At 46.4% G+C, this 27,256-nt stretch overlaps 1 protein-coding gene across 3 annotated transcripts in view; it reads right to left on the bottom strand.

Annotated features, from left to right (window-relative positions):
- The window catches only part of LOC134346982 (coiled-coil domain-containing protein 171-like), a 474,163-nt gene extending 455,079 nt beyond the window's left edge, over positions 1-19,084 (bottom strand). For all 3 annotated transcript variants that reach the window (XM_063048911.1, XM_063048912.1, XM_063048913.1), the window contains exons 1-3: positions 18,951-19,084; positions 17,945-18,128; positions 13,865-14,009 (exon numbers count right to left, since the gene is read on the bottom strand). In XM_063048911.1, coding sequence (XP_062904981.1) covers positions 13,865-14,009; positions 17,945-18,102 — 303 coding nt within the window. In that variant the 5' untranslated portion in view covers positions 18,103-18,128; positions 18,951-19,084. The remainder of the gene's footprint in view (positions 1-13,864; positions 14,010-17,944; positions 18,129-18,950) is intronic.
- Positions 19,085-27,256: the final 8,172 nt, after the last annotated feature.

Here is a 27,256-nt window from a genome sequence, read left to right as displayed (position 1 = left end):
GTGCATTTGCTGTTCACTGATATTTTGTGTTCAATGTTGACTTTGTGTTTAATTTCACTGTGAAAATGTCAAGAAGAGCTGCAGATACCCCTATGAGTAACAATGAGAAAAAGAAGGAATCTTCTCTATCATTAATGCAGAAAGTGGAGTTATTACAGAAGCTTGATCGTGGTGTGTCTGTGCAGCGTCTTACTGAAGAAAATAGTGTCGGAACTACCACTGTATATGATTTAAATAAACAGAAAGACAAGTTACTGAAGTTTTATAGTGACAGTGACGTTCTACATTTATTCCAATAAGTCATTTACCATGTGTTTGATTTGGTTCGTGTGAAGCTGTATATTTTTATGTTTTATTGAATATTTTTGTTGGAAATAAAATTTCTTCTTTTCATTATTCCCTATTATTCCCATACAGGAGGATGTGCGTAGGTTTGGTGCACCGCTGGGTCCTAAAGTCCACTGGACTAAGACAGGTTAAATAAGGGACTTGAGTATACTTGTTTTTTGGTATGGGGGGGGGGTCTGAAATCCAAAAAATTCTGAATTCCGAAATGCAACTTGCCCCAAGGATTTCAGATAAGGGATTGTGGACCTGTACCAACAAGTAGTATTCATTTAAAATCTCACCAATGTCCTTTGTCTCCATACACAAATTGCCCCTTTAATCCCCAATGAGACATCTTCTTTCCCTTAATATTTATAAAAAGTTTACTGTTTTCCTCAAGTTTATCTGGCAGTGATACTGTTTGTCCACTCTTGCCATGCCAATTTCCAAGTACCCTCCTATACCTTCTATGCTCCTAAAAGCCCATTTTCTGTGAGTTCTCGAACCTGCCAACTGCACACAGATCAGCACAGCACAGGACCTTTGGCCCACAGTGTTGTGCAAGACTAATTAAGCTAGTCATTAAAAACCCAAATAAACTAACTCCTCCTGCTTATTCAATGACTATATTCCTCCATTCTCCACAAATTCATGTGCCTATCCAAGAAACTCTTAAACACCTCTCTCATATTTGCCTCCATTACCATTTCAGTAGTGTACATGCATGTCCTCTGGTAGTAGATATTTGGCTCTGGGAAAAAGATACCGGCCGTCTACTCTGGCTATGCCTCCCATAAATTTATAAACCTCTATTGGGCCTTTTTTCTTTATTTATTGAGATACAGCGCGGAATAGGCCCTTCGAGCCATGCTGTCGAGCACCCACAATTTAACCCTAGCCTAATCACGGGACAATGTACAATGACCAATTAACCTACCAACTGGTACGTCTTTGGACTGTGGGAGAAAACTGAAGCAGCCAGAGGAAACCCACATAGTCATGGGGAGAACGTACAAACCCCTTACAGACAGCAGTGGGAATTGAACCCAGGTCACAGGTACTGTAAAGCATTGTGCTAACCACTACGTTACCATGCCACCACTCAGCCTTCACTGCACCAGAGAAAACAACCCAGGTTTGTTCAATCTCTCTTTATAGCACATGACCTCTAATTGCAGGCAACATCCTGATAGATCTTTTCTATACCCTCTCCAAAGCCTCCACATTATTTCTATAATCAGATGACCAGAAATGAACAGGTATTTAAGATCTGACCAAAGTATAGCGTTATAAAGCTGCAACATAATTTCCTGACTCTCAAGCTCAATCCCGACTAAGAAGAGCCACCTTTACCACCCTAGCAACACACATAAAAGTTGCCCGTGAACGCAGCAGGCCAGGCAGCATCTATAGGAAGAGGTACAATCGACGTTTCAGGCCAAGACCCCTCGTCAGGGCTAGCTGAAAGAAGAACTAGTTAGAGATTTGAAAGTGGGAGAAGGAGGGGGAGATTTGAAACGATAGGTGAAGACAGGAGGGGGAGGGATGGAGCCAAGAGCTGGACAGTTGATTAGCAAAAGGGATATGAGAGGATCATGGGACAGGAGCCTAGGGAGAAAGAAAAGGGGGAGGGGGGGAAATCCAGAGGATGGGCGAGGGGTATAGTGAGAGGGACAGAGGGAGAAAAAGGAGAGAGAGAAAAAATGTGTGTATATAAATGAATAGCGGATGGGGTACGAGGGGAGGTGGGGCATTAGTGGAAGTTAGAGAAGTCAATGTTCACGCCATCAGGTTGGAGGCTACCCAGACGGAATATAAGGTGTTGTTCTTCCAACCTGAGTGTGGCTTCATCTTTACAGTAGAGGAGGCCGTGGATAGACATATCAGAATGGGAATGGGACGTGGAATTAAATTGTGTGGCCACTGGGAGATCCTGCTTTCTCTGGCGGACAGAGCGAGGTGTTCAGCAAAACTACCTCCCAGTCTGCGTCGGGTCTCACCAATATATAGAAGGCCACATCGGGAGCACCGGACGCAGTATATCACTCCAGTCGACTCACAGATGAAGTGTCGCCTCACCTGGAAGGACTGTCTGGGGCCCTGAATGGTAGTGAGGGAGGAAGTGTAAGGGCATGTGTAGCACTTGTTCTGCTTACAAGGATAAGTGCCAGGAGGGAGAACGGTGGGGAGGGATAGGGGGACAAATGGACAAGGGAGTCGTGTAGGGAGCGGTCCCTGCGGAAAGCGGTGGGGGGGGGGAGGGAAGATGTGCTTAGTGGTGGGATCCCGTTTTTGGTGGCAGAAGTTACGGAGAATTATATGAGGAAGGAACACTTTCAGTACGCTGGATGAACTCAGCAGGTTGGGCAGCATCAGTTAGAAACGATGAGTCGACGTTTTGGGCCGGAACCCTTCGTCAGGACTGAAGAATGAAAGATGGGGAAGGATTTGAAGAATGCTTGTAGCTTCAGTTGAAAGACCAGTAATCTGAAAGACAAAGGGGTGAGGGAGGGGAAGCACTGACCTCATAGCCCTGAAAACAATGAGTAGTAGAAGAATGAGGCGGAACCATGAGGGAGCTGGAGGAGGGGGTAGAGTGAAATCGGGACAGAGGAAGGGAGGGGGAGGGAATTACCAGAAGTTGGAGAATTCTATGTTCATACCAAGGGGTTGGAGACTACCGAGACGGTATATGAGGTGTTGCTCCTCCAACCTGAGTTTAGCCTCATCATCGCAGTAGAAGAGGCCATGTATGGACATATCTGAATGGGAATGGGAGGCAGAGTTGAAATGGGTGGCTACCAGGAGACCCTGTCTGTTGTGGCGGATGGAGTGGAGGTGCTCGACGAAGCGGTCCCCCAATCTGCGTCGGGTTTCATGTATGTAGAGGAGGCCGTACCGGGAGCACCGGATGCAATGGATGACCCCAACAGACTCACAAGTGAAGTGTTGTCTCACCCGGAAGGACTGTTTGGGGCCCTGAATGGTTGCAAGAGATGAGGTGTAGGGACAGGTGTAGCACTTATGCTTACAAGGATAAGTGCCGGGTGGGAGATCAGTGGAGATGGGCGTGCGGATAAGGGAGTCGCAGAGGGACCAATCCCTGCGGAAAGCGGAGAGGGAAAGACGTGCTTAGTGGTAGGGTCCTGTTGAAGGTGGCGGAATTTGCGGAGGATAATGTGCTGGATCCGGAGGCTGGTGGGGTGGTAGGTAAGGACAAGGGGAACTCTGTCCCTGTTGTGGTGGCGGGAGGATGGGGTGAGGGCCGAAGTGCGGGAAATGAAGGAGATACGGGTGAGGGCATCATTGATGACGGTAGAAGGGAAACCACGATCCTTAAAGAAAGAGGACATTTGAGATGTCCTGGAATGGAAAGCCTCATCCTCGGAACAGATGCAGCGGAGACGGAGGAGCTGGGAATAGGGAATGGCATTTTTGCATGTGGTGGGGTGGGAAGAGGTATAGCCGAGATAGTTATGAGAGTCAGTGGGCTTGTAGAAGATGTCAGTGGACAGTCTGTCTCCAGAGATGGAGACCGAGAGATTGAGAAAGGGGAGAGAAGTGTCCGAGATAGAGTAAGTGAATTTGAGGGCTGGGTGGAAGTTTGAAGTAAAGTCGATAAAATTGACGAGCTCAACATGGGTGCAGGAAGCAGCACCAATGTAGTCATCAATGTACTGAAGGAAAAGTTGGGGAGCAGTACCAGAATTGGTTTGGAGCACAAACTGTTCCACATAACCAACGAAGAGGCGGGCGTAGCTGGGTCCCATGTGAGTTTCCATAGCTACACCCTTAGTCTGAAGAAAGTGGGAAGAGCCAAAAGAGAAGTTATTAAGTGTGAGAACCAGTTCCGCCAACCGGAGGAGGGTAGTGGTGGTGGGGAGTATATGGAGAATTATATGTTGGACCTGGAGGCTGGTAGGTGAGGACAGGGGGAACCCTATTCCTAGTGGGGTGGCGGGAGGATGGGGTGAGAGCAGACGTGTTTGAAATGGGAGAGATACGTTTGAGAGCAGAGTTGATGGTGGAGGAAGGGAAGCCCCTTTCTTTAAAAAAGGAGGACATCTCCTCCATCCTGGAATGAAAAGCCTCATCCTGAGAGCAGATGCGGCGGAGACGGAGGAATTGTGAGAAGGGGGTGGCATTTTTGCAAGAGACAGGGTGAGAAGAGGAATAGTCCAGATAGCTGTGAGAGTCAGTAGGCTTATAGTAGACATCAGTAGACAGTAGACATCAGTAGATAAGCCGTCTCCAGAGAGAGAGACAGAAAGATCTAGAAAGGGGAGAGAGGTGTCGGAAATGGACCAGGTAAACTTAAGGGCAGGGTGAAAGTTGGAGGCAAAGTTAAGGAAGTCAACGAGCTCAGCATGCGTGCAGGAAGTAGTGCCAATGCAGTCGTCGATGTCGCGAAGGAAAAGTGGGGGACAGATATCAGAATAGGTTTGGAACATAGATTGTTCCACAAAGCCAACAAAAAGGCAGGCATAGCTAGGACCCATACGGGTGCCCATGGCTACCCTAGTTACCACCCTAGTCACTTTTGTGGTGCTAATGATTTGTGCCCCACATTGCTTCCTTTATGTTCCCTTTATCCAATCCTTGATATTCCTTGACAAATTTACTTGTATTTATCGTCCTCATTTCCCACCATAAATAGAGGTCATAAACTCATTACTTCCCTTAAACAACATCCTGCAATTAACTGTTCCCAATCTACTTTGCCAAGTCCTGTGTAAAAATATTGAAATTGGCCTTTATCCTGTTCAGGAACCTAACTTAGAGACCATTCTTATCCCTTTACAATTGGGTTCTGGAAAAGACATTAAACAATATTGAATCTTCTGTAACCAGCTTGCAACTTAAAGAGGTCATTATTTCCAAAATAATCTCCAGCCGACATTGCAATTATGTGCCCTGCTATATTCTTTAAAAATGGGGCAGTACTGTTCCTATTGGAGTCCAGTAAGAATATTATTAACTATCTAAAAAGTTGAGAAATTGAAATATTCCATTATAAACCTCCAGAAGGCAACTCCTCAGCCATCAGCATGGCTGTGCATTCCAGTCAACAACCTAGAGACTCTTCTGCACTCCCCCCCCCACCAATCCTGCCGTGCTACCATATATTTTCTATAGCCTGGTAACCAGAACTGCACATGCCTGCCCATAGCCACCTCAACTGTACAATGAAGCCGACTGCAGGTCGAGAGAGCAACATCTCATATCCTGCCTTTGATAGCCTCCAAACTGATGGCACGGACATCAATTTCTCCATCTTCTGGTAACCACTCCCCTCTGTTTCCAACATCCCACTCCCTTTGTTTCCTCTCATTCTGGTTGCTCTCTGACACCTTCTCTTCCCCTCCCCACCCTCATTACCTGCACATCACTTTTCTCCAGTTCCCCAACTCCTTATCATTATTTCATGGTCTACTATTAGGTTCCTCTCCTATTAAGATTCCTTCTTCTTTAATGCTCTCACCCATCACCTCCTTACATTGTTTCCCCCATCCCCTTCCCCCAACCACCAACCTTCCTCTTCACCTACCAGTTAATACGCCTCTCCTCACCTTCTTATTTTTCCCTTTCTGGTCATAATGAAGGGTTTCAGCCTTAAACACTAATTGTTTATTTCCCTCCTTAGATGTTGTCTGACCTGCTGAGCTCCTGAGCATTTTGTGTGTGTTGCTCATATCCTAACCAATGTTTTGTACAGTTACAATAAGTCCCAACACTTAAACTCAAAAACCCTCTATACGAAGGCAATAAAGTTAACTACCTCCTTCACTACTCTATCCACCTGTTTCACCATTCTCAGAGAGCTAAGAACTTGTACACCAAATTGCCTCTGCATATCAATACTTCTAAGGCCCCCTGTCCTTTCTTCTATAAAGTCAAGCCAGTACAAGACAAACTAAAATGCATTCTCTCAGATTTATCTGTATTAATTTCCATCTGCAAGTGCTCCAAACTTTCCAGCCTCTACAACTCCATCAAATGTGTCATCAAACAACAGGAATTCTGCAGATGCTGGAAATTCAAGCAACATACATCAAAGTTGCTGGTGAACGCAGCAGGCCAAGCAGCATCTATAGGAAGAGGCGCAGTCGACGTTTCAGGCCGAGACCCTTCGTCAGGACTAACTGAAGGAAGAGTGAGTAAGGGATTTGAAAGCTGGAGGGGGAGGGGGAGATGCAAAATGATAGGAGAAGACAGGAGGGGGAGGGATAGAGCCGAGAGCTGGACAGGTGATAGGCAAAAGGGGATACGAGAGGATCATGGGACAGGAGGTCCGGGAAGAAAGACGGGGGGGGGGTGACCCAGAGGATGGGCAAGAGGTATATTCAGAGGGACAGAGGGAGAAAAAGGAGAGTGAGAGAAAGAATGTGTGCATAAAAATGAGTAACAGATGGGGTACGAGGGGGAGGTGGGGCCTTAGCGGAAGTTAGAGAAGTCGATGTTCATGCCATCAGGTTGGAGGCTACCCAGACGGAATATAAGGTGTTGTTCCTCCAACCTGAGTGTGGCTTCATCTTTACAGTAGAGGAGGCCGTGGATGGACATGTCAGAATGGGAATGGGATGTGGAATTAAAATGTGTGGCCACTGGGAGATCCTGCTTTCTCTGGCGGACAGAGCGTAGATGTTCAGCAAAGCGGTCTCCCAGTCTGCGTCGGGTCTCACCAATATATAAAAGGCCACATCGGGAGCACCGGACGCAGTATATCACCCCAGTCGACTCACAGGTGAAGTGATGCCTCACCTGGAAGGACTGTTTGGGGCCCTGAATGGTGGTAAGGGAGGAAGTGTAAGGGCATGTGTAGCACTTGTTCCGCTTACTGTGTCATCAAACTTACTTATCATACCACAGACAACTCTAAAGTTATTTATATACACCCAGCAGCCCCTTTATTAGCTACAGGAGTGGAACCCAGTGTGGTCTTCTACTGCTGAGCCCATCCACTTCAATGTTCGACATGCTGTGCATTCAGACATGCTCTTCTGCACACCATTGTTACGTAACGCATGATTATTTGAGTTGCTGTTGCCTTCCTGTCAGTTTGAACCAGTCCGGCCATTCTTCTCTAATCACTCTCATTAAGATGATGACACTTTTGCCCACTGATGACACCGGCAGTTTTTGCAGACCCGGGCAACTTCTTCCAGTTCATCCACAAAACAGCTTAATCTTCTTCTCTAATGTCTTTCCTTTCTTTTCAAGGTGACTGGGGTTCTGTCAGAGTCTGTGAGCTATAGTTCAAACTATTGCAGGTTATCGAACTGGCTTTGTGGCCTAGTGCTTCACTATCTCCAGGAACACCTGGGAAATGTGCGCCTTTGGGGAGTTTCCCCATAGACGATCCGAATCCTCGCTGATTTTGCCGACTGAAGCATCATGGGAGATGGAAACAGCAGGGGACAGCAAGCAGTGTATACTGCTGTTGGAAAAATGCCCCTGCACTCGAGTGATCCCTCAACTTCTTTTGATGGAACATGAGAGCCCGTCTGTCCTCAAGTCGGGGGGCTTACAGAAGTGACAGGGAAGATTGTTACATCAGAACAGCAAGCTGCTGGTCTCCACTCTCGTTGTTGCAGGAGCAACCTCGCTCTCCCTCAATGGAGAGAGAGTATCTGTTTGAGGTACAGAAGTGCTAGGTTATAGACTGTAGTTTTTGATGGACAATTTATCAAAGTCTCTTTGGGGGGCTTTTGCTACTGTTTGCATGTTGGGGGTGGTGGGGATCGGGTGCTGGCACACATGGGGGAGGTGGGGGAAGATTGATGCTTCTGCTGCTGCTAATTTGGGAGTGGGGCCTCAGGGTTCTGATGTTTCTATCATTCATTCTATGGGGTTTCTTGTTTCATGGATGTCTGTGAAGAGTAAGAACTCCAGGATGTATCCTATATATATTCTCTGATATTAAATTGAACCATTTGACCTGCCACTCACTAGATTTTTTGTTTCTCGCATTATTCTCTGTAAACTCTAGACACTGTTGTGCGTGAAAATCCCCGAAGATCAAACCAACTCGTCTAACACCAAAAATAATTCTACAGTCAAAGTCACTTAGATCACATTTTGTCCCCATTCTGATGACTGGTCTTAACAACTACCGAATCTCTTAACCATGTCTACATGCTTTTATGCATTCAGTTGCTGCCACATGACTGGCTGATTAGATATTTGCATTAACAAGCAGGTGCACAGGTGTGCCTAATAAAGTGGCCACTTAGTGTATGTGCAATACAACAATGGTCCCCGCACCAGCCCGCTGGTTACAGACTTCCAGTCAGAAAAACAAACCTCTGTAGTCGCGCTGATACGCGATGAGCGAAAACAACACACTGAGTCGAGCAGGGTCTGGTTGAACCGTTTACTGTTTGAATCGGTGCGTGCTTAAGTCACCCGCTCCCAGCAACCCCCGCCCTTTGCGGGGCGGAAGCGACGTCGGCTTCCGGGCTGATGTCTGCCCTGCACTCAGAGTCCTCTCGGTTGCCGCTGGCTGCGGGCTCGCCGACGACTGCTGGAGCCGGTTCACTTGCTGTGTTGGCAAGCCGCCACATGACCCTCCCCCACCCCCCCCAGAACCGGCGGTGCAGAGTCCACAGCCTGCACACTTTCAGTTCTTTTAGGTGGCCAGCCTCGACGTCGTGGGGGTGGTACCGCAACCGGGCATTCAAGGTCTAGATGCGCCAGTTTGAGATGCTCAATGGTAAAAGTCTCTTCACGACCTCTGATGTCGACAATGTAGGTTGCTCCATTATGGCGCACCACCTTGTAAGGTCCCTCGTATGGTCGCTGCAGGGGTGGTCTGTGCGCACCTCAGCGAATGAAAACATACTCGCTCTGTTGTAGGTCCCTGGGCACGAAAGAGGGTGTTGTTCCCTGGTGGGACGTCGGGACTGGAGCAAGTGTTCCAAGTCGCTCCCGGAGTTTAGTTAGGACCCCAGCAGGTGTGTCCTCCGGGCCACGGGGTGCTGGCACAAACTCACCGGGAACTGTGAGCGGGACACCGTAAACCGGTTCGGCCGATGATGCGGCCAGGTCCTCCTTGGGTGCTGTGCAGATGCCAAGCAGCACCCGGGGAGTTCATCCACCCAGTCTGGCCCTCGGAGGCGTGCCATCAGGGCTGACTTCAAGTGCCTGTGGAAACGTTCCACCAGGCTGTTGGACTGCGGGTGGTAAGCAGTCGTTCGGTGGAGCTGGGTTCCGAGGAGTTGTGCCAGCGCAGACCACAAAGCCGATGTGAAGTGCGCACCCCTGTCTGAAGTGACGTGGGCTGGGAGTCAGAACCGTGCCACCCAGGTGGTAATCAGGGCTCTGGCGCATGTCTCCGCGGCCGTGTCAGCGAGTGGGACAGCTTCCGGCCACCTCGTGAACCTGTCCATCATGGTGAACAGGTATCTCGCTCCTCTCGAAACCGGCAGGGGGCTGACGATGTCCACATGGACGTGTTCGAACCTCCTGTGTGTCGGCTGGAAGGGTTGCAGTGGGGCCCTCACGTGCCTCTGGATTTTGGAGGTTTGACAGTGCGTGCATGTCCTTCCCCAGTGCCCGACCTGCTTGTGTAGGCCGTGCCACACAAACCTATCTGCGATCAGCCGGATGGTCGCCCGGATGGAAGGGGGTGGGCTAAACCATGCAAGGCGTCGAAAACGTGGCACCTCCAAGCGGTCGGGACAATGGGCCGAGGTTGCCCGGTGGACACGTCGCAAAAGAGCTTCTTACCTGGGCCCAATGGGTATGTCTTCGAGGCAGAGTCCTGAGACTACGGTTCAGTACACTGGCAACTCACCGCCCAGCCGTTGCGCCTCAGCTAACGCCGCATAATCCACCCCCAGAGACTGATTGGACAGAGGTTCGTGACAGCATGTCTGCCACCACGTTGTTCTTTCTGGAGATGTGCTTGATTGTGGCGGTAAACTCCGAGATGTACGACAGGTGGCGTTGTTGGCGGGCCAACCACGGGTCCGACACTTTGGCAAACGTGAAAGTGAGGGGCTTGTGGTCTGCGAAGACCGTGAACTCTCTCCCTTCCAGGTGATGTGCTAGATGTTCCTGGCCGGAGCGGATGGCGACAAGTATGTCATCCAGGTAGATGAACAGAAAGTCCAGATCTCGCCCTACTGCGTCCATCAAGCGCTGGAAAGTCTGCGCCACGTTTTTGAGTCCAAACGGCATCCTGAGGAACTCGAATGGGCCAAAGGGGGTAATGAGGGCTGAATTGGGCGCATCATCCAGGTGGACTGGGGTCTGATGATAGCCTCGGACCAGGTTAATCTTTGAAAAGATGCGCACCCCGTGCAGGTTGGCCATAAAGTCCTAGATGTGCGGTACCGGATAGCGATCGGACGTGGTGGCATCATTCAGCCTCCAATAGTCGCCGCGCGATCTCCACCCTCCCGCGGACTTGGGGTCCATATGGAGTGGGGAGGCCCACAGGCTGTTGGGATGCCGCACAATCCCCATCTCCTCCATCTTCTTGAATTCCTCCTTTGCGAGGCGGAGCTTGTCGGGCAGTAGCCTGCGGGCCTGGGCATGAAGGGGAGGTCCCTGTGTGGCAGTGCTGTTGAGGAAAACTGCAGCGTGATGATAAATGGGAACTCCGATAACACTCTGGCGAACTCATTGTTGGAATAAGTGACAGAGTCCAGGTGCAGGGCTGGTAACCTGGCCTCACCGAGGGAGAAAGTGTGGAATGTCTTTGCATTGACCAATCGTCATCCCTTCAAATCCACGAGCAGGCAGTGCGCGCGGAGGAAGTCCGCACCCAACAATGGCTGTGATACTGCGGCCAGCGTAAATGTCCACGTAAAGCGGTTGGAACCGAACTGCAAGGGGATGGTTCTTGTGCCGTAGGTGCGGATGGTGCTGCTGTTGGCTGCCGTACATTCCAGTCCTGTTCTTCTAGTTCGGGTATTGTGGCTCGAGGGGGGTAGGACACTGATAAAGGGAACTTTTCTGGTTGGCTGCCCAGTGACTAGTGGTGTTCCATAGGGATTGGTGTTGGGACTGCTTCTTTTCACATTCTATGTCAATAATTTGGATGATGGAATTGATTGCTTTGTGGCCAAATTGTGGACAATATAAAGACACATGGAGGGGCAGGTAGAGTTGAGGAAGCAAGGGCTCTGCAGAAGGACTTAGATTAGGAGAATGGGCAAACAAAGTAGCAGATGAAATGCAGTGTAGGGAAGTGTACGATCATGCATTTTGGTGAAAGGATTTTCTGACATTTTCTAAATGGGGAGAAAATTCAGAAATCAGAGATGCAAAGGGACTTGGGAGTCCTCGTGCAGGATTTAACTTACAGGCTGAGACAGTGGTAAGGAAGGCAAATACAATGTTAGCATTCGTTCTGAGAGGACAAGAATACAAAAGCAAGGATGGAATGCTGAGGCTTTATAAGGTATACTCACTTGGGAGTATTCTAGGCAGTTTTGGGCCGCTTATCAAGGAAATCGTATACTGGCTTTGCAGAGGGTCCAGAGGAGGTTCGCAAGAACGATCCCAGGAATGACAGGGTTAATGTATAAGGAGCATTTGATGGCTGTGGGCCTGTATTCACTGGAGTTTAAAAGAATGAGGGGAGATCGCATTGAAACCTATCAAATATTGAAAGGCCTAGACAGAGTAGATAGGGAGAGGATGTTTCCTACAGAGTGTGTGGGACCAAAGGGCACAACCTCAGAAAAGAAGGACATTCCTTTAGAATAGGAAGAGGAGGAAGTTCGATAGCCAGGGGTGATAATTCTATGAAATTCAATGCCACAGATGGCCGTGGAAGCAAAGTTGTTGGGCATATTTAAAGCAGAGGTTCACAGATTCTTAACTAGTAAGGGCATCAAAAGTTCCAGGGATATGGCAGGAGATTGGGATTGAGAGGGATAACAAATCAGCCATGATGGAATGGTGGAGCAGACTGGACAGGCCGAATGGCCTGGTCTGCTCCTGTGTCTTATGGTCTTAAGATACTACACAAGTATAAAAAGATTGTTTATCCCTTTCCATAGATTCCGCCTAACCTGCCGAGTTCTTCCGGCATCTTCTGTGCATTACTCTGGATTTCCAGCATCTGCAGAACCTCTTGTGCTTTTCATATAAAAAATAATTGTTAAATCACTGACATGAGGCAATACCAATGATCACAATCTTTAAAGCTGGGCCACCAAGCCAAACAACAGCATAACAAAAAAGAAAAAAATTATTCAGAGAAATAGTTTTTAAAAATTACAGTTTACTCAACATACATCATACTCGAATTGATGCTATAAAAGACAATAATTTCACCAAAAACTAAATGTACCTACAAGTGATTCTACAACCATACCTAGCAACAAGCATATGTAAGGCTCCTTTTCATTGACTACAGCTCTGCCTTTAATACCATCATTTCAAATAAACTGATTCCTAAGCTCCGGAACCTGGGCCTTAGCACTCAGATCTGCAGCTGGATCTTCAACTTCCTCACAGACGGGACCCAGGCTGTAAAAATAGGGGACAAGCTCTCCTCTACAATCACTCTGAGCACCGGCGCCCCACAAGGCTGTGTACTCAGCCCCCTGCTGTACTCACTGTACACCCATGATTGTGTAGCCAAGTTTCCATCAAACTCAGTATATAAGTTTGCTGATGACACCACAATTGTAGGCCGTATCTCGGGTAATGATGAGTTTGAGAACAGAGAGGAAATTAAGAACCTGGTAGCATGGTGTGAAGACAATAACCTATCCCTCAACGTCAGCAAGACGAAGGAATTGGTTGTTGACTTCAGAAGGAGTAGCGGACCGCACGATCCAATTTACATCGGTGGTGCGCAGGTGGAACAGGTCAAAAGCTTTAAGTTCCTCGGGGTCAATATCGCAAATGACCTGACTTGGTCCAACCAAGCACAGTCCGTTGCCAAGAAAGCCCACCAGTGCCTTTACTTCCTGAGAAAGCTAAAAAAATTTGGCCTGTCCCCCAAAACGCTCACTAACTTTTATACATGCACAGTAGAAAGCATTCTTCTCGAGTGCATCACAACCTGGTATGGAAGTTGTCCTGTCCAAGACTGGAAGAAGCTGCAGAAGATCCTGAACACAGCCCAGCACTTCACACAAACCAATCTTCTGTCCTTGGACTCACTTTACACCGCACGCTGTCGGAGCAGTGCTGCCAGGATAATCAAGGACACGACCCACCCAGCCAATACACTTTTTATCCCTCTTCCCTCTGGGAAAAGGCTCAGAAGCTTAAAGTCTCGTATGGCCAGATTTGGGAACAGCTTCTTTCCAACTGTAATAAGACTGCTGAACATATCCTGACCCGGATCTGGGCCGTACCCTCCAAATATCCGGACCTGCCTCTCGATTTTTTTTTGCACTACCTTACTTTCCCTTTTCTATTTTCTATTTATGATATATAATTTAAATTTTTATTATATTTACTATTGATTTGTACTCCAGGGAGCACAAATATCGCTGTGATGATTGTACGCTCTAGTATCAATTGTTTGGTGACAATAAAGTAATGTAGTAAAGTAATAAAGTAATACCTCTTCATTAAATCTGCTGACTAGTTCCAATTTTTCTTTTTCCACTTTATTCAGTCTCCACCTGAAATCTGTAGGATTGAAACTCCCATCCACAGGTTGCAGATATTTAATTTGATTCTGGAGCTGATTAATGGTACTCTGCAAACTGTAAAATGAAATATCAGGACAGAATACCACACATCCAAAGGAGGGATAACCTCAAATACAGTAATGGTAAAGTAAAGTGACAGGTCCCAGGAACAAATCATTTCCATCCCAGAGTTTTTAAAAAAAAAGTAGGTGACAACATGTAAGGTACCCAAATAATAAGCATCCAAGGTGCTTTCAATTCACAAACCTTTCCCTTAGATTTAAAAAAAAATCACCTTGCCATTTAAGGAGGATGAGATATGGAAACAAGGGAATGGCAGAACAGTTAGCCTGAAATGTATTGTCCAGAATCAGAAGTTCAGGATTGAAAACAGCTTGAAAATTCAATTTCTCAGAAAGAAAAAAGCATGAATTTGGAACAAATGCCTAGTGAATCTGCTTTAATATTTTGAAGAGGTGGCAGCAGTTGTTAGTTTTCTATCCATGTATGTAAATTATAAACTTTCAGAAGCTATTGGATAAAGTTCTTTTGGTAAATTAGTAACCTGATTAGGACATTAGCCAGGCAGTAGGACACAATACCGAAAAAGATACTGTAGCTGCAACGATTTTAAGTTGGCACAGAAAAGGACCTTTTAATATATATCACCATGCCAACTATGATACCCATCTACACTATTCTCATTTGCTTACATTAGGCCCAGATTCCTTTATACCTTTCCTACCTAATGCCTTTTTAAATCATAATTTTATCTGCCTTTGCAATAATCTCTGGCAGCTCAGCCCTGATAACCATTACCCTTTTGTGTAGAAAAACTTACTCCTCATATTTTCTTTCAATTTCCTTCCACTCACCTTAGCAGGTCCACTCCAGTTCTAGAGTCATCTACCTGTAGAAAAAGACTATCTATCCCATCCATGCCCCCTCATAACTTTCAAAGTAAAGGCAAGCAGACCAAATGCCTCCTTCACTACCCTGTCCACCTGTGTTGCTACATTCAAAGAACTATGCACTTGCACCTCAAATTCTCTCTGTATATCAATGCTCCTAAGATTCCTGCCATTTATTATGTGTCTTAGCAGAATTTGACTTTGTTTAGTCTCAAAGCCACACATCTAAGCTTTGAAGTGACACAAGGAAGTGTATTATAAGCAACTCAAGTAGATGCATTAAATTACAACTCCAAATCCAGACTGAACCAACTTCTCAATGCACCTCATTACACTAGATATGAGTGCTACCTGGCGATAGGTATTGAGGCAGCTCACCTTGTTTCTCTTTGGCACTGGTGTGTCTATTGCCCTGTTGAAGCAGATGGGAACCTCAGACTGCAGCAGTGAGAGGTTGAAGATAGCCTTGAACATTCCACCTAAGTTGGTCAGTACAGGTTTTCAGGACCCTGCAAGGTACACCTTTGGGGCCTGACACCATGCAATTTCTCACCCTCCTGAAAGATGTCCTGACATCATCCACAAAGACATCGCAGAGGTCTTAGCAGAGATACTTAAAACATCCTTTATGCATGGTAGGTCATAGAACATAGAACAGTAAAGCACAGTACAGGCCCTTCGGCCCACATAGTTGTGCCAACCCTCAAACCCTGCCTCCCATGTAACCCCCACCTTAAATTCCTCCATACACCTGTGTAGTAGTCTCTTAAATGTCAATAGTGTATCTGCCTCCACCACTGACTGAGGCAGTGCATTCTACGCGGCAACCACTCTCTGAGTAAAAAACCTTCCTCTAATATCCCCCTTGAACTTCCCACCCCTTACCTTAAAGCCATGTCCCCTTGTACTGAGCAGTGGTGCCCTGGGGAAGAGACACTGGCTATCCACTCTATCTATTCCTCTTAGTATCTTGTCTTTATCATGTCTCCTCTCATCCTCCTTCTCTCCAAGAGTAAAGTCCTAGCTCCCTTAATCTCTGATCATAATGCATACTCTCTAAACCAGGCAGCATCCTGGTAAATCTCCTCTGAACCCTTTCCAATGTTTCCACATCTGAACGTGCCTAAGCAAGTTTAAGAGTTTTTCCAAGGAAGTTACCAGGAGAGGTTGATAAAGCCAAGACAGTGGATGTACTTCAGCAAGGCCCGAGACTAGGTCCCACATGGTAGGCTGGTCAAGAAGGTTCAGTGATTTGGCATTCAAGATGAGGTAGTAAATTGGGTTAGACATTGCCTCCGCAGGAGAAGCCAGAGATGTAGTAAATCGTTGCCTCTCTGACCGGAGAACTGTGACTAGTGGCGTGCCACAGGGATCAGTGCCTGGTCTGTTGTTGTATGACATCTGTATCAACGATCTTAATGATAAGTAGTAAACTGGATCAGCAAATTTGCTGATAACATTCAGATTGGGGATGCAGCCAACAGCAAGGAAAACTATCAAAGCTTGCAGTGGAATCTGGACCACTGCAAGCTGGGCTGAAAAACGGCAGATGGAATTTAATGCAGACAAGTGTGAGTGTTGCAATTTGGGAGGACAAACCAGTGTAGGACTTGCACGGTGAGTTGTAGGGCACCAAAGAGCAAGGTAAATCAGAGGAATCTCAGAATTCAGATCCAAAATTCCTTGAAAGGAGTTTAAATGGTTTCGGGGTAGACTAGAGCAACACACACAAAATGCTGGAGGAACTCAGCAGGCCAGGCAGCATCTATGAAAAAGAGTACAGTTGACATTTTGGGCCAAAACCCTTCAGCAGGACTAGGTTTCGGCCCAAAGCATCAACTGAACTCATTTCCATAGATGCTGTCTGGTCTGCTGAGTTCTCCAGCATTTTGTGTGTGTTGATTGGATTTCCAACATCTGCAGATTTTCTCTTGTTTGTGATTGGCATGGACGAGATGGGCCAAAGGGCCTGTTACTATGCTGTACTCTATGGCTATGAAAGCAGCATGACAGGTAGATAAGGGCATAAGGAGACTTTCAACACATTGGCCTTCATCTATCAATGCGTTGAGTGCAGGTGTTGGGATGTTATGTTGAAGATGTACAAGACATTGGTGAGGCCTAACTTGGAGTATTGTGAGCAGTTCTGGTCACCTACCTACAGGAAAAATATCAAGATTGAAGGAGGGCAGAGAAAATTTACAAGCATGTTGCCAGGACTTGACCCAAGTTATATGGAAGAGTTGAATAAGTTAGAATTTTATTGCCTGGAGTGTAGGATAATCAGTGGAGATTTTAATAGAGGTATACAAAATTGAGAGGTATAGATAAGGCAAATGCAAATGAGGTTGGGTGAGACTAGAACTAGACGTCAAGGGTTACTAGTGAAAGGTGAAATGTTTAAGGGGAATATGTGGGAGAACTTCATTCAGGAGGTGGTGAGTGTACCAATGAAAGTGGTGGATGTGGGTTCAATTTGAACATTTAAGAGAAATTTGGATCAGTACATGGATGGGAGGATTATGGTGGGCTATGGTCTGGGTGCAGGTCAATGGGATTCAAACACAAGTGAAATGCATAGTTTTGGCACCATATCAAATGAGCAAGGATTGGGGTGGGCAGCCAACAAGGGTCACCATGCTTCTGGGGCCATGACAGCGTATTCACTAATATTAACCATACCTCTTCAAAATGTGGGAGGAAACCAAAGGACCGAGAGGAAACCCATGCAGTCACAGGGAGAATGTGCAAACATCTTACAGGCAATGGCAGAATCAAATCCCGATGGCGGAATCAAACCCCGATTAGTGATGGTTGGTCTTCTAAAGCGTTATCCTAACGGCTATGCTACCGTGACTTTTACAGTTGCTTTAGAAGCCACACAGGATTCCACTGGAGATCCAGTAAGACTATTTGCCATAAGTTGCAAAGCAAACTATATCAATGATAAATTTTTATTCATGAATTTTATGTAAAAAGCATTAATAAAAATACCAAAAAAAAAAGCAAAATAGGAAGGATCTTTAACAACTCATTTTTTTAACCATATTAAATGATAAACTCTGCGGCCAGCAATAATGAACATCACAACTGCATTACCTTTTGATTTCACCAGCAGGATTTTGCTTTTCCCCAGAAGGCAACTTTGGAATAATATTCTTTGACCCCATACTACCTTTCAGTTGAACAACCTGGGAATTGTCACCTGTTCCTTCCAGAGAATTTCGCAGCGGAACTTGAAGATCTGCAGCAGACATTACTTCACTCCTACATATTTTTAACTCTGCATAGAAAGAAGAAATGTATTTTCAGAATTAAACTGCAAAAACATAACTGCAAGAGAAAAAACATTTACTCCCTTGTGTAAATTGCTTGGAATTTGAAATTTGTGGTCAAACGATTTTCAAAGTCCTGTGGCTAGATAATCTCCCAAAGAAAATCAATTCACAAGTGAACTATGGAGTTTAAATCACTGTATGTTTAAGGAACATTGGCTTAACCTATATGTCATGCTACAACTGTGAACAAGCTAACTCCTAATGGAAAGCTATATGAAAGGAACACAATTTTAGAAAACACTTACTATTGACTCCCTCCCGCTCACTCTTAAATTCACCCTGCCTTTGCGACCACTTCGTGCTGGAGACCACGGACCGAGACGCGTTTGTAATCAGGGGCATCAGACTCTCGATGGCGGGTGGCGAAAGAAACAAGCTTAAGACAACTTAACTGCTGAGAGGCAAGGCTTGAACTGCTCGGTGGTGGGGTAGGGAAATCAAAGCACACCAGGACAGTGAGGGGCACAACTGTTGCGTTTCACAGCCGGTCATTGTGAACAAACAGCGCCGTGTTACCCCCAGGCAGCTGTCGGATGAACTCGGGCACACTAAATACGTCTCCGCACAAAATGAAGGGCGCGAACGGAAGATATCGTGCCGAGGTGGGAACAGCCCTCTCGGGGAGGGGAAGGCGAGCTAAGGATTGGAAAGCATTTGGGGTGGTGGGGTGGGGGACACTATCAAAAGAGCCTGTGTGGGTCAAGCCAGGGTAGCAGTGCATTGGCCTGCTATGCAACACCAACATGGTTTGAAGTAGAAGAACGAACCTGCTAATCAGACAGGCGCCAGACCCTGACACGCCAGCTTTTTTAAATGTCCCACAACTGCGGTGAGTCCAGCCCCGTGAGCGGGAAACACCGATCATTTAAATTGGAACCAACGATCGGCTTCCGCTCCGTGCCTTCGCTTCCGGGACGAGCTGAGAATTCCGGCTTCCGATTGGAAGGCGGTTGGTCGCCTAGTAACCGAAGAGTGAAGCCACGCGTGCGCGATGACAACAACCAACCGACACGGCGATCCGAGGGGCGGCGGCGCAGGCCTTTCCGCACGCTGTGCTGCGGACGATCAAAGAGCAGAACAGCACGGGAGAATTGCCGAACTAATCAAACCGATGACACCTAAAGAAACGAATCCCTTCCGCTGCTCAGTGTTCGCGCCCACCCCGTTCCATGTGCTTACTGAGTAGCCTCTTCAACACTTCTGTGATATTTGCCTCCACCACCACCCCTGGGAGCGTGTTCCAAGCATCCAGCACTGTGTAAGAAAAAAATTACCCCTCACCTTAAATACATTATGTTAGATTATAAGGACTCGCTGTCCTCTTTTATCGTCATTTAGTAATACGTGCATGAAGAAATGATACAATGTTCCTCCAAAATGATATCACAGAAAACAAGACAAACCAAGACTGAAAAACTGGCAAAAACCACATAATTATAACATACAGTTACAACAGTGCAAAGCAATACCATAATTTGATAAAGAACAGACCATGGACACGGTAAAAAAAAGTCTCGAAGTCTCTCGAAAGTCCCATCATCTCATGTAGACGGTAGAAGGAAGAAAAACCTTCTTGCCATGAGCTTCCAGCACCGCAAACTTGCCGATGCAGCACCCTGGAAGCACCCAACCACAGCCGACTCTTGAGTCCGTCTGAAAACTTCGAGCCTCCGACACCGAGCACCGTCTCTGCCGAGTGCTTCGACCCCGGCCCCAGCAACAGGCCATAGGCAAAGCCAAGGATTTGGGGCCTTCCCCTCCGGAGATTCTCAATCGCACAGTAGCAGCGGCAGCGAAGCAGGCATTTCAGAAGTGTCTCCAGATGTTTCTCCGTGCTTCTCACGTCCGTCTCCATCAAATCAGGATTGCACACAGCATCCTACTTACAAATACGATAACATTTGGGATCGGCCACGCACGCTGCTTCGCGCCGCCATCTTCTCCTCCCCTCCCCTTGCACTAGACATTCCAACCCTGGGTAAAAGTTACCAACTATCTATCTGTACATACTAGAATCAGGTTTATTATCACTGACAGTTGCCGCAAAATTAGTTGTTTTGTCATGGTGGTACAGTGTAAGACATAAAAGTTACTATGTAGTGCAAAAGATCAATAATGAGGTGTTCACCAAGGATCTCACGTGGTCTGTACACAGCGGCTGTGTGGTGAGAAAAGCACAACTGCGCCTCTTTGACCTCAGACAGTTGAAGAAGTTTGGTATGGGCCCCCAAATCTTAAGAAATGCATCACTGCCTGGTACGGGAACTGCACTTCCCTCAATCACACGACTCTGCAGAGAGTGGTGCGGACAGCCCAGCGCATCTGCAGATGTGAGCTTCCCACTAATCTGTACATTTACAAAGACAGGTGTGTAAAGAAGGCCCGACGAGTCACCCCAACCACAAACTATTCCAGCTGCAACCATCCGGGAAATGGTACCGCAGCATAAAAGCCAGGACCAACAGGCTCCGGGACAGCTTCTCCCACCAGGCCATCAGACTGATTCATTCATGCTGACACAACTGTATTTCTATGTTATATTGACTGTCCTGTTGTACATACTATTTATTATAAATTACTATAAATTGCACATTTAGACAGAGACGTAACGTAACGATTTTTACTCCTCATGTATATGAAGGATGTAAGTAATAAAGTCAAGTCAATTCAATTCAAAGACCATTCATGGGCCATTCAGAAATCTGACGGCAGAAGGGAAGAAGCTGTGTCCGAGTGTGGGTCATCAGACTCCCATACCACTTCCCCAATGGTAGTAACAAGAAGAGAGCATACCAGGCTGTGATGCAAGCAGTCAAAGTACACCTCACCATACATCTGAGGAAATTTGCAAGAGTCATACTAAGACATACTAAGTCCATTCAATCTTCCCGATTGCTCAATGTGTTGGGCCCAAGGTAGATCCCCTGAGATGTTGACAACCAAGAACCTAAACCCACTCACCTTTCCATGACTGAACCCTCAATGAGGATTGGTGTATGAAGCAGTGGGATAGATTGGCTGGTTGAATGGTGTCACAACAACAACGTCACACCCATTGTCAGCAAGACCATGGAACTGATTGTGGATTTCAGGAAAGGCAAGGAGGTTAGCGGTGGAAAGGATGAGCAGCTTAAAGTTCCTGAGTATCAACATCTCAGAAGATCTATCCAGGGCCCAAGATGTTGATGCAATTATGGGGAATGCAACTTCTGGGGCGTTTTCTTGTCTGATAACTACCATCAGTGAGGAGATACAGGGGTCAGAAGACCCACACAATGATTCAGAAACAGCTTCTTCCTCTCTGCCATCAGATTTCTGAACAGTCCAATCAAGAACGTTGTGTTGTTATTTTTCTTTTCCACCATTATTTGTAACTTACGGTGATTTATGTCTTACACTCTTCCACTGCCACAGAACAATTTTAATAACACGTGTCGGTGATAATGAACCTGATTCAGATTCTGGTACCTTAGGAGTCATCTCAAATAGCTCCCCTACTGCTGAAGTGAGACTCATTTAGCCTGTCATTTCCAGGATTATCCTTATTTCCCTTTTTGAACAAAGGAACAATGTTAGCTACTGAGCAGCTGTCTGGGACCTTGCCTATGGCTGGAGAAACAGGAAGATTTTGGTGAAGGCCCAGCAAGCTTATCTCTTGTCTCTCCAACAACATGGAATATATCACATCATGCCCTTAGGATTCAAAAGGAAAGCACACCAGCAACTTTACCTTTTTCGCAGGTTTAGGAGATTCAACTTGCAAACAAACATTCCAAAAAACTTCTATCGGTGTGCCATGGAAAATATCCTGACTTTTCACAGCATAGCCTGCTAAGGAGATTTGAATGTGCAGGAACATGATAAGCTTCAGAGAGTGGTCTCTGCCCAACTCTGTGCAATACACCCAATCAGTTATATTTACAGGAGGTGCTTCTTCAAAAAGACAACATCTGTCGTCAAAGGTATCCATCATTTGGTACATCCCATCTTTTTGCAGCTCCTATTAGGTTGGAGGTACAGAAGCCTGAAGTTCCCCACAACCAGGTTCAACAACAGCTAGAAACAAGAGAAAATCTGCAGGTGATGGAAATCTGAGCAACACTCACAGAATGAATGACAGTTAAATGTTAGAACCCCAAAGTCCCCCCCACCAGGCTCTCCTCCTTCCTGCGCATAAGCGGCAGCAAGCAACAATCCCCCCTCCCCCACCAGCAAAAATAAAGTGCACCTGCCACCAGCACTCAAGCATGAGCAAAGCAATAGCAAAGACACAGACTTGCAGTTACCCCAAAGACTACTTTTCTCGAGCTCTGTGCCTGAAGATCGCAAAGATCCCGGTCCCCAGGCACACAGCAGATGTTCTGACTCCCCCAGCGACACACGGGTTTCCTGTGGCAACACCGACCCTTGATTCACCTGTCTCCAGTTACTCGAGATCTCAGGCTTCTGAATCCCTGCCGAAATCTTAGGCCGAGACTTTGGCATGCCAAATAGCGGCCGATTGTGGAACCCCAAGGGTGGGTCCCATTCCCGCAAAGAACTGTAGTCAGCGTGTATCTCCAGGTCAGGGTCTTCAAAAGAACCCTGAATGGGAAAAATAGAGATATTAAAAATGGAAATAGAACTGTTTTTGAAAATGCAAGCAAAGAAGCTTCTTCAGCATTTTGTGGGTGTTTGTCAAGAACAGCTATTTCCCTTCAACCATTTCATTCTCAAACTAACCAGCAAAACCTGAATCATGACAGTTTACAATTACTATGACCACTTTAACAATGTTATGCTAAAATTAGGTACTAGCCTACAAAGTACCCAGGACATCTTTAGGGAGCAGTGTCTCAGAAAGGCAGCATCCATTATTAAGGACCTCCAACACCCAGGGTGTGCCCTTTTGTCACTGTTACCATCAGGTAGGAGGTACAGAAGCCTGAAGGCACACACTCAGTGATTCAGGAACAGCTTCTTCCCCTTTGCCATCAGATTCCTAAATGGACATAGAACATAGAATAGTACAGCACAGTACAGGCCCTTCGGCCCACAATGTTGTGCCAACCCTCAAACCCTGCCTCCCATATAAGCCCCCACCTTAGATTCCTCCATATACCTGTCTAGTAGTCTCTTAAACTTCACGAGTGTATCTGCCTCCACCACTGACTCAGGCAGTGCATTCCACGCACCAACCACTCTCTGAGTAAAAAACCTTCCTCTAATATCCCCCTTGAACTTCCCACCCCTTACCCTAAAGCCATGTCCTCTTGTATTGAGCAGTGGTGCCCTGGGGAAGAGGCGCTGGCTATCCACTCTATCTTTTCCTCTTATTATCTTGTACACCTCTATCATGTCTCCTCTCATCCTCCTTCTCTCCAAAGAGTAAAGCCCTAGCTCCCTTAATCTCTGATCATAATGCATACTTTCTAAACCAGGCAGCATCCTGGTAAATCTCCTCTGTACCCTTTCCAATGCTTCCACATCCTTCCTATAGTGAGGTGACCAGAACTGGACACAGTACTCCAAGTGTGGCCTAACCAGAGTTTTATAGAGCTGCATCATTACATCGTGACTCTTAAACTCTATCCCTCGACTTATGAAAGCTAACACCCCATAAGCTTTCTTAACTACCCTATCCACCTGTGAGGCAACTTTCAGGGATCTGTGGACATGTACCCCGAGATCCCTCTGCTCCTCCACACTACCAAGTATCCTGCCATTTACTTCGTACTCTGCCTTGGAGTTTGTCCTTCCAAAGTGCACCACCTCACACTTCTCCGGGTTGAACTCCATCTGCCACTTCTCAGCCCACTTCTGCATCCTATCAATGTCTCTCTGCAATCTTTGACAATCCTCTACACTATCTACAACACCACAAACCTTTGTGTCGTCTGCAAACTTGCCAACCCACCCTTCTACCCCCACATCCAGGTCGTTAATAAAAATCACGAAAAGTAGAGGTCCCAGAACAGATCCTTGTGGGACACCACTAGTCACAATCCTCCAATCTGAATGTACTCCCTCCACCACCACCCTCTGCCTTCTGCAGGCAAGCCAAATCTGAATCCACCTGGCCAAACTTCCCTGGATCCTATGCCTTCTAACTTTCTGAATAAGCCTACCGTGTGGAACCTTGTCAAATGCCTTACTAAAATCCATATAGATTACATCCACTGCTCTACCCTCATCTATATGCCTGGTCACCTCCTCAAAGAACTCTATCAGGCTTGTTAGACACGATCTGCCCTTCACAAAGCCATGCTGACTGTCCCTGATCAGACCATGATTCTCTAAATGCCTATAGATCCTATATCTAAGAATCTTTTCCAACAGCTTTCCCACCACAGACGTAAGGCTCACTGGTCTATAATTACCCGGACTATCCCTACTACCTTTTTTGAACAAGGGAACAACATTCGCCTCCCTCCAATCCTCCGGTACCATTCCCGTGGACAACGAGGACATAAAGATCCTAGCCAGAGGCTCAGCAATCTCTTCTCTCACCTCGTGGAGCAGCCTGGGGAATATTCCGTCAGGCCCCGGGGACTTATCTGTCCTAATGTATTTTAACAACTCCAACACCTCCTCTCCCTTAATATCAACATGCTCCAGAACATCAACCTCACTCATATTGTCCTCACCATCATCAAGTTCCCTCTCATTGGTGAATACTGAAGAGAAGTATTCATTGAGGACCTCACTCACTTCCACAGCCTCCAGGCACATCTTCCCACCTTTATCTCTAATCGGTCCTACCTTCACTCCTGTCATCCTTTTTTCCTTCACATAATTGAAGAATGCCTTGGGGTTTTCACTTACCCTACTCACCAAGGCCTTCTCATGCCCCCTTCTTGCTCTTCTCAGCTCTTTCCTAAGCTCCTTTCTTGCTTCCCTATATTCCTCAATAGACCCATCTGATCCTTGCTTCCTAAACCTCACGTATGCTGCTTTCTTCCACCTGACTAGATTTTCCACCTCACTTGTCACCCATGGTTCCTTCACCCTACCATTCTTTATCTTCCTCACCGGGACAAATTTATCCCTTACATCCTTCAAGAGATCTCTAAACATCGACCACATGTCCATAGTACATTTCCTTGCAAAAACATCATCCCAATTCACACTCGCAAGTTCTAGCCTTATAGCCTCATAATTTGCCCTTCTCCAATTAAAAATTTTCCCATCCTCTTTGATTCTGTCCTTTTCCATGATAATTATAAAGGCCAGGGAGCGGTGGTCACCGTCCCCCAGATGCTCACCCACTGAGAGATCTGTGACCTGACCCGGTTCATTACCTAGTACTAGATCTAGTATGGCATTCCCCCCGGTCGGCCTGTCCACATACTGTGACATGAATCCATCCTGGACACACTTAACAAATTCTGCCCCATCTAAACCCTTGGAACTAATCAGGTGCCAATCAATATTAGGGACGTTAAAGTCACCCATGATAACAACCCTGTTATTTTTGCACCTTTCCAAAATCTGCCTCCCAATCTGCTCCTCTGTATCTCTGCTGCTACCAGGGGGCCTATAGAATACCCCCAGTAGAGTAACTGCTCCCTTCCCGTTCCTGACTTCCACCCATATTGACTCAAAAGAGGATCCTGCTACATTATCCACCCTTTCTGTAGCTGTAATAGTATCCCTGACCAGTAATGCCACCCCTCCTCCCCTTTTTCCACCCTCTCTATCCCTTTTAAAGCATTGAAATCCAGGAATATTGAGAATCCATTCCTGCCCTGGTGCCAGCCAAGTCTCTGTAATTGCCACTACATCATAATTCCATGTATGTATCTCAGTTCATCACCTTTGTTCCTGATGCTTCTTGCATTGAGATACACACATTTCAGCCCTTCTACCTTACTGTCTTTACACCGTTTATTCTGCTTCTCTTTCCTCAATGACTCTCTGTATGTTAGATCTGGCTTTACTCCATGCACTTCTTTCACTGCTCTATCGCTCTGGGTCCCATCCCCCTCGCAAATTAGTTTAAACCCTCCCGAACCATGCTAGCAAAACTAATGCAAGGATATTGCTTTCCCTGGTGTTCAGGTGCAACCCATCCAATCTGTACAGGTCCCACCTTCCCCAGAAGAGATCCCAGTGATCTAAAAATCTAAAACTCTGCTCCCTGCACCAACTCCTCAGCCACGCATTCAACTGCCATCTCCTCCAATTCTTACCATCTCTGTCACGTAGTACTGGCAGCAATCCTGAGAACGTCACCCTTGAGGTCCTGTTCTTCAGCCTTCTGCCTAATTCCTGAAACTGGCACTTCAGGACCTCATCCCTCTTCCTGCCTATGTCGTTGAATCTTTGGACACTACCTCACTTTCTTTTGATATGGAGTATTTCTGTTCTTGCATGTTTTTTAATCTACTCAAAATACTTAATTGATTTTCTTGTTTATTTATTTGCTATTATTATTTTTCTCTGTGCTAGCTTATGTATTGTATTGAACTGCTGCTGCTAAGTCAACAAATTTCACGTCACATGCCGGTGATAATAAACCTGATTCTGATTCTGAATTGTCATTGTTCCTTCTTTCTACTTTGTTTCCTTGTAAATATTGTACATAGTTTATGATTAATTTATAATTTTCTTGTGAATGCTGCTCATAAGAACATAAGAAATATGAGCAGGAATCGGCCATTGGCCCATCAAGCCTGCATTGTCATTCAATAAGATCATGGCTGATCTGACCACGGACTCATCTCAATACCTGCCTTTTCCCCATAACCCTTAATTCCCCTACAATGCAAAAATCTATTCAACCTTGTATTAAATATATTTACTGAGTTAGCTTCCACTGCTTCATTGGGCAGAGAGTTCCACAGATTCACCGCTCTTTGGGAAAAGCAATCACTCCTTGTTTCCAGCAACACACATCAAAGTTGCTGGTGAACGCAGCAGGCCAGGCAGCATCTCTAGGAAGAGGTACAGTCGACATTTCGGGCCGAGACCCTTCGTTTGCATGATGGATCCATTTCTTTCCAGATGCCTCGCTATTTCTTCTTTAATGATATCTTCAAGCATTTTCCCAGCTACAGATGTTAAACTAATTGGCCTATAGTTACCTGCCTTT

Source organism: Mobula hypostoma, chromosome 5 (assembly GCF_963921235.1).
Source record: "Mobula hypostoma chromosome 5, sMobHyp1.1, whole genome shotgun sequence".
NCBI classification, from domain to species: domain Eukaryota; kingdom Metazoa; phylum Chordata; class Chondrichthyes; order Myliobatiformes; family Myliobatidae; genus Mobula; species Mobula hypostoma.
Note: the sequence above shows the minus strand (reverse complement) of the source record. Positions and strands in the feature narration are given on the sequence as shown.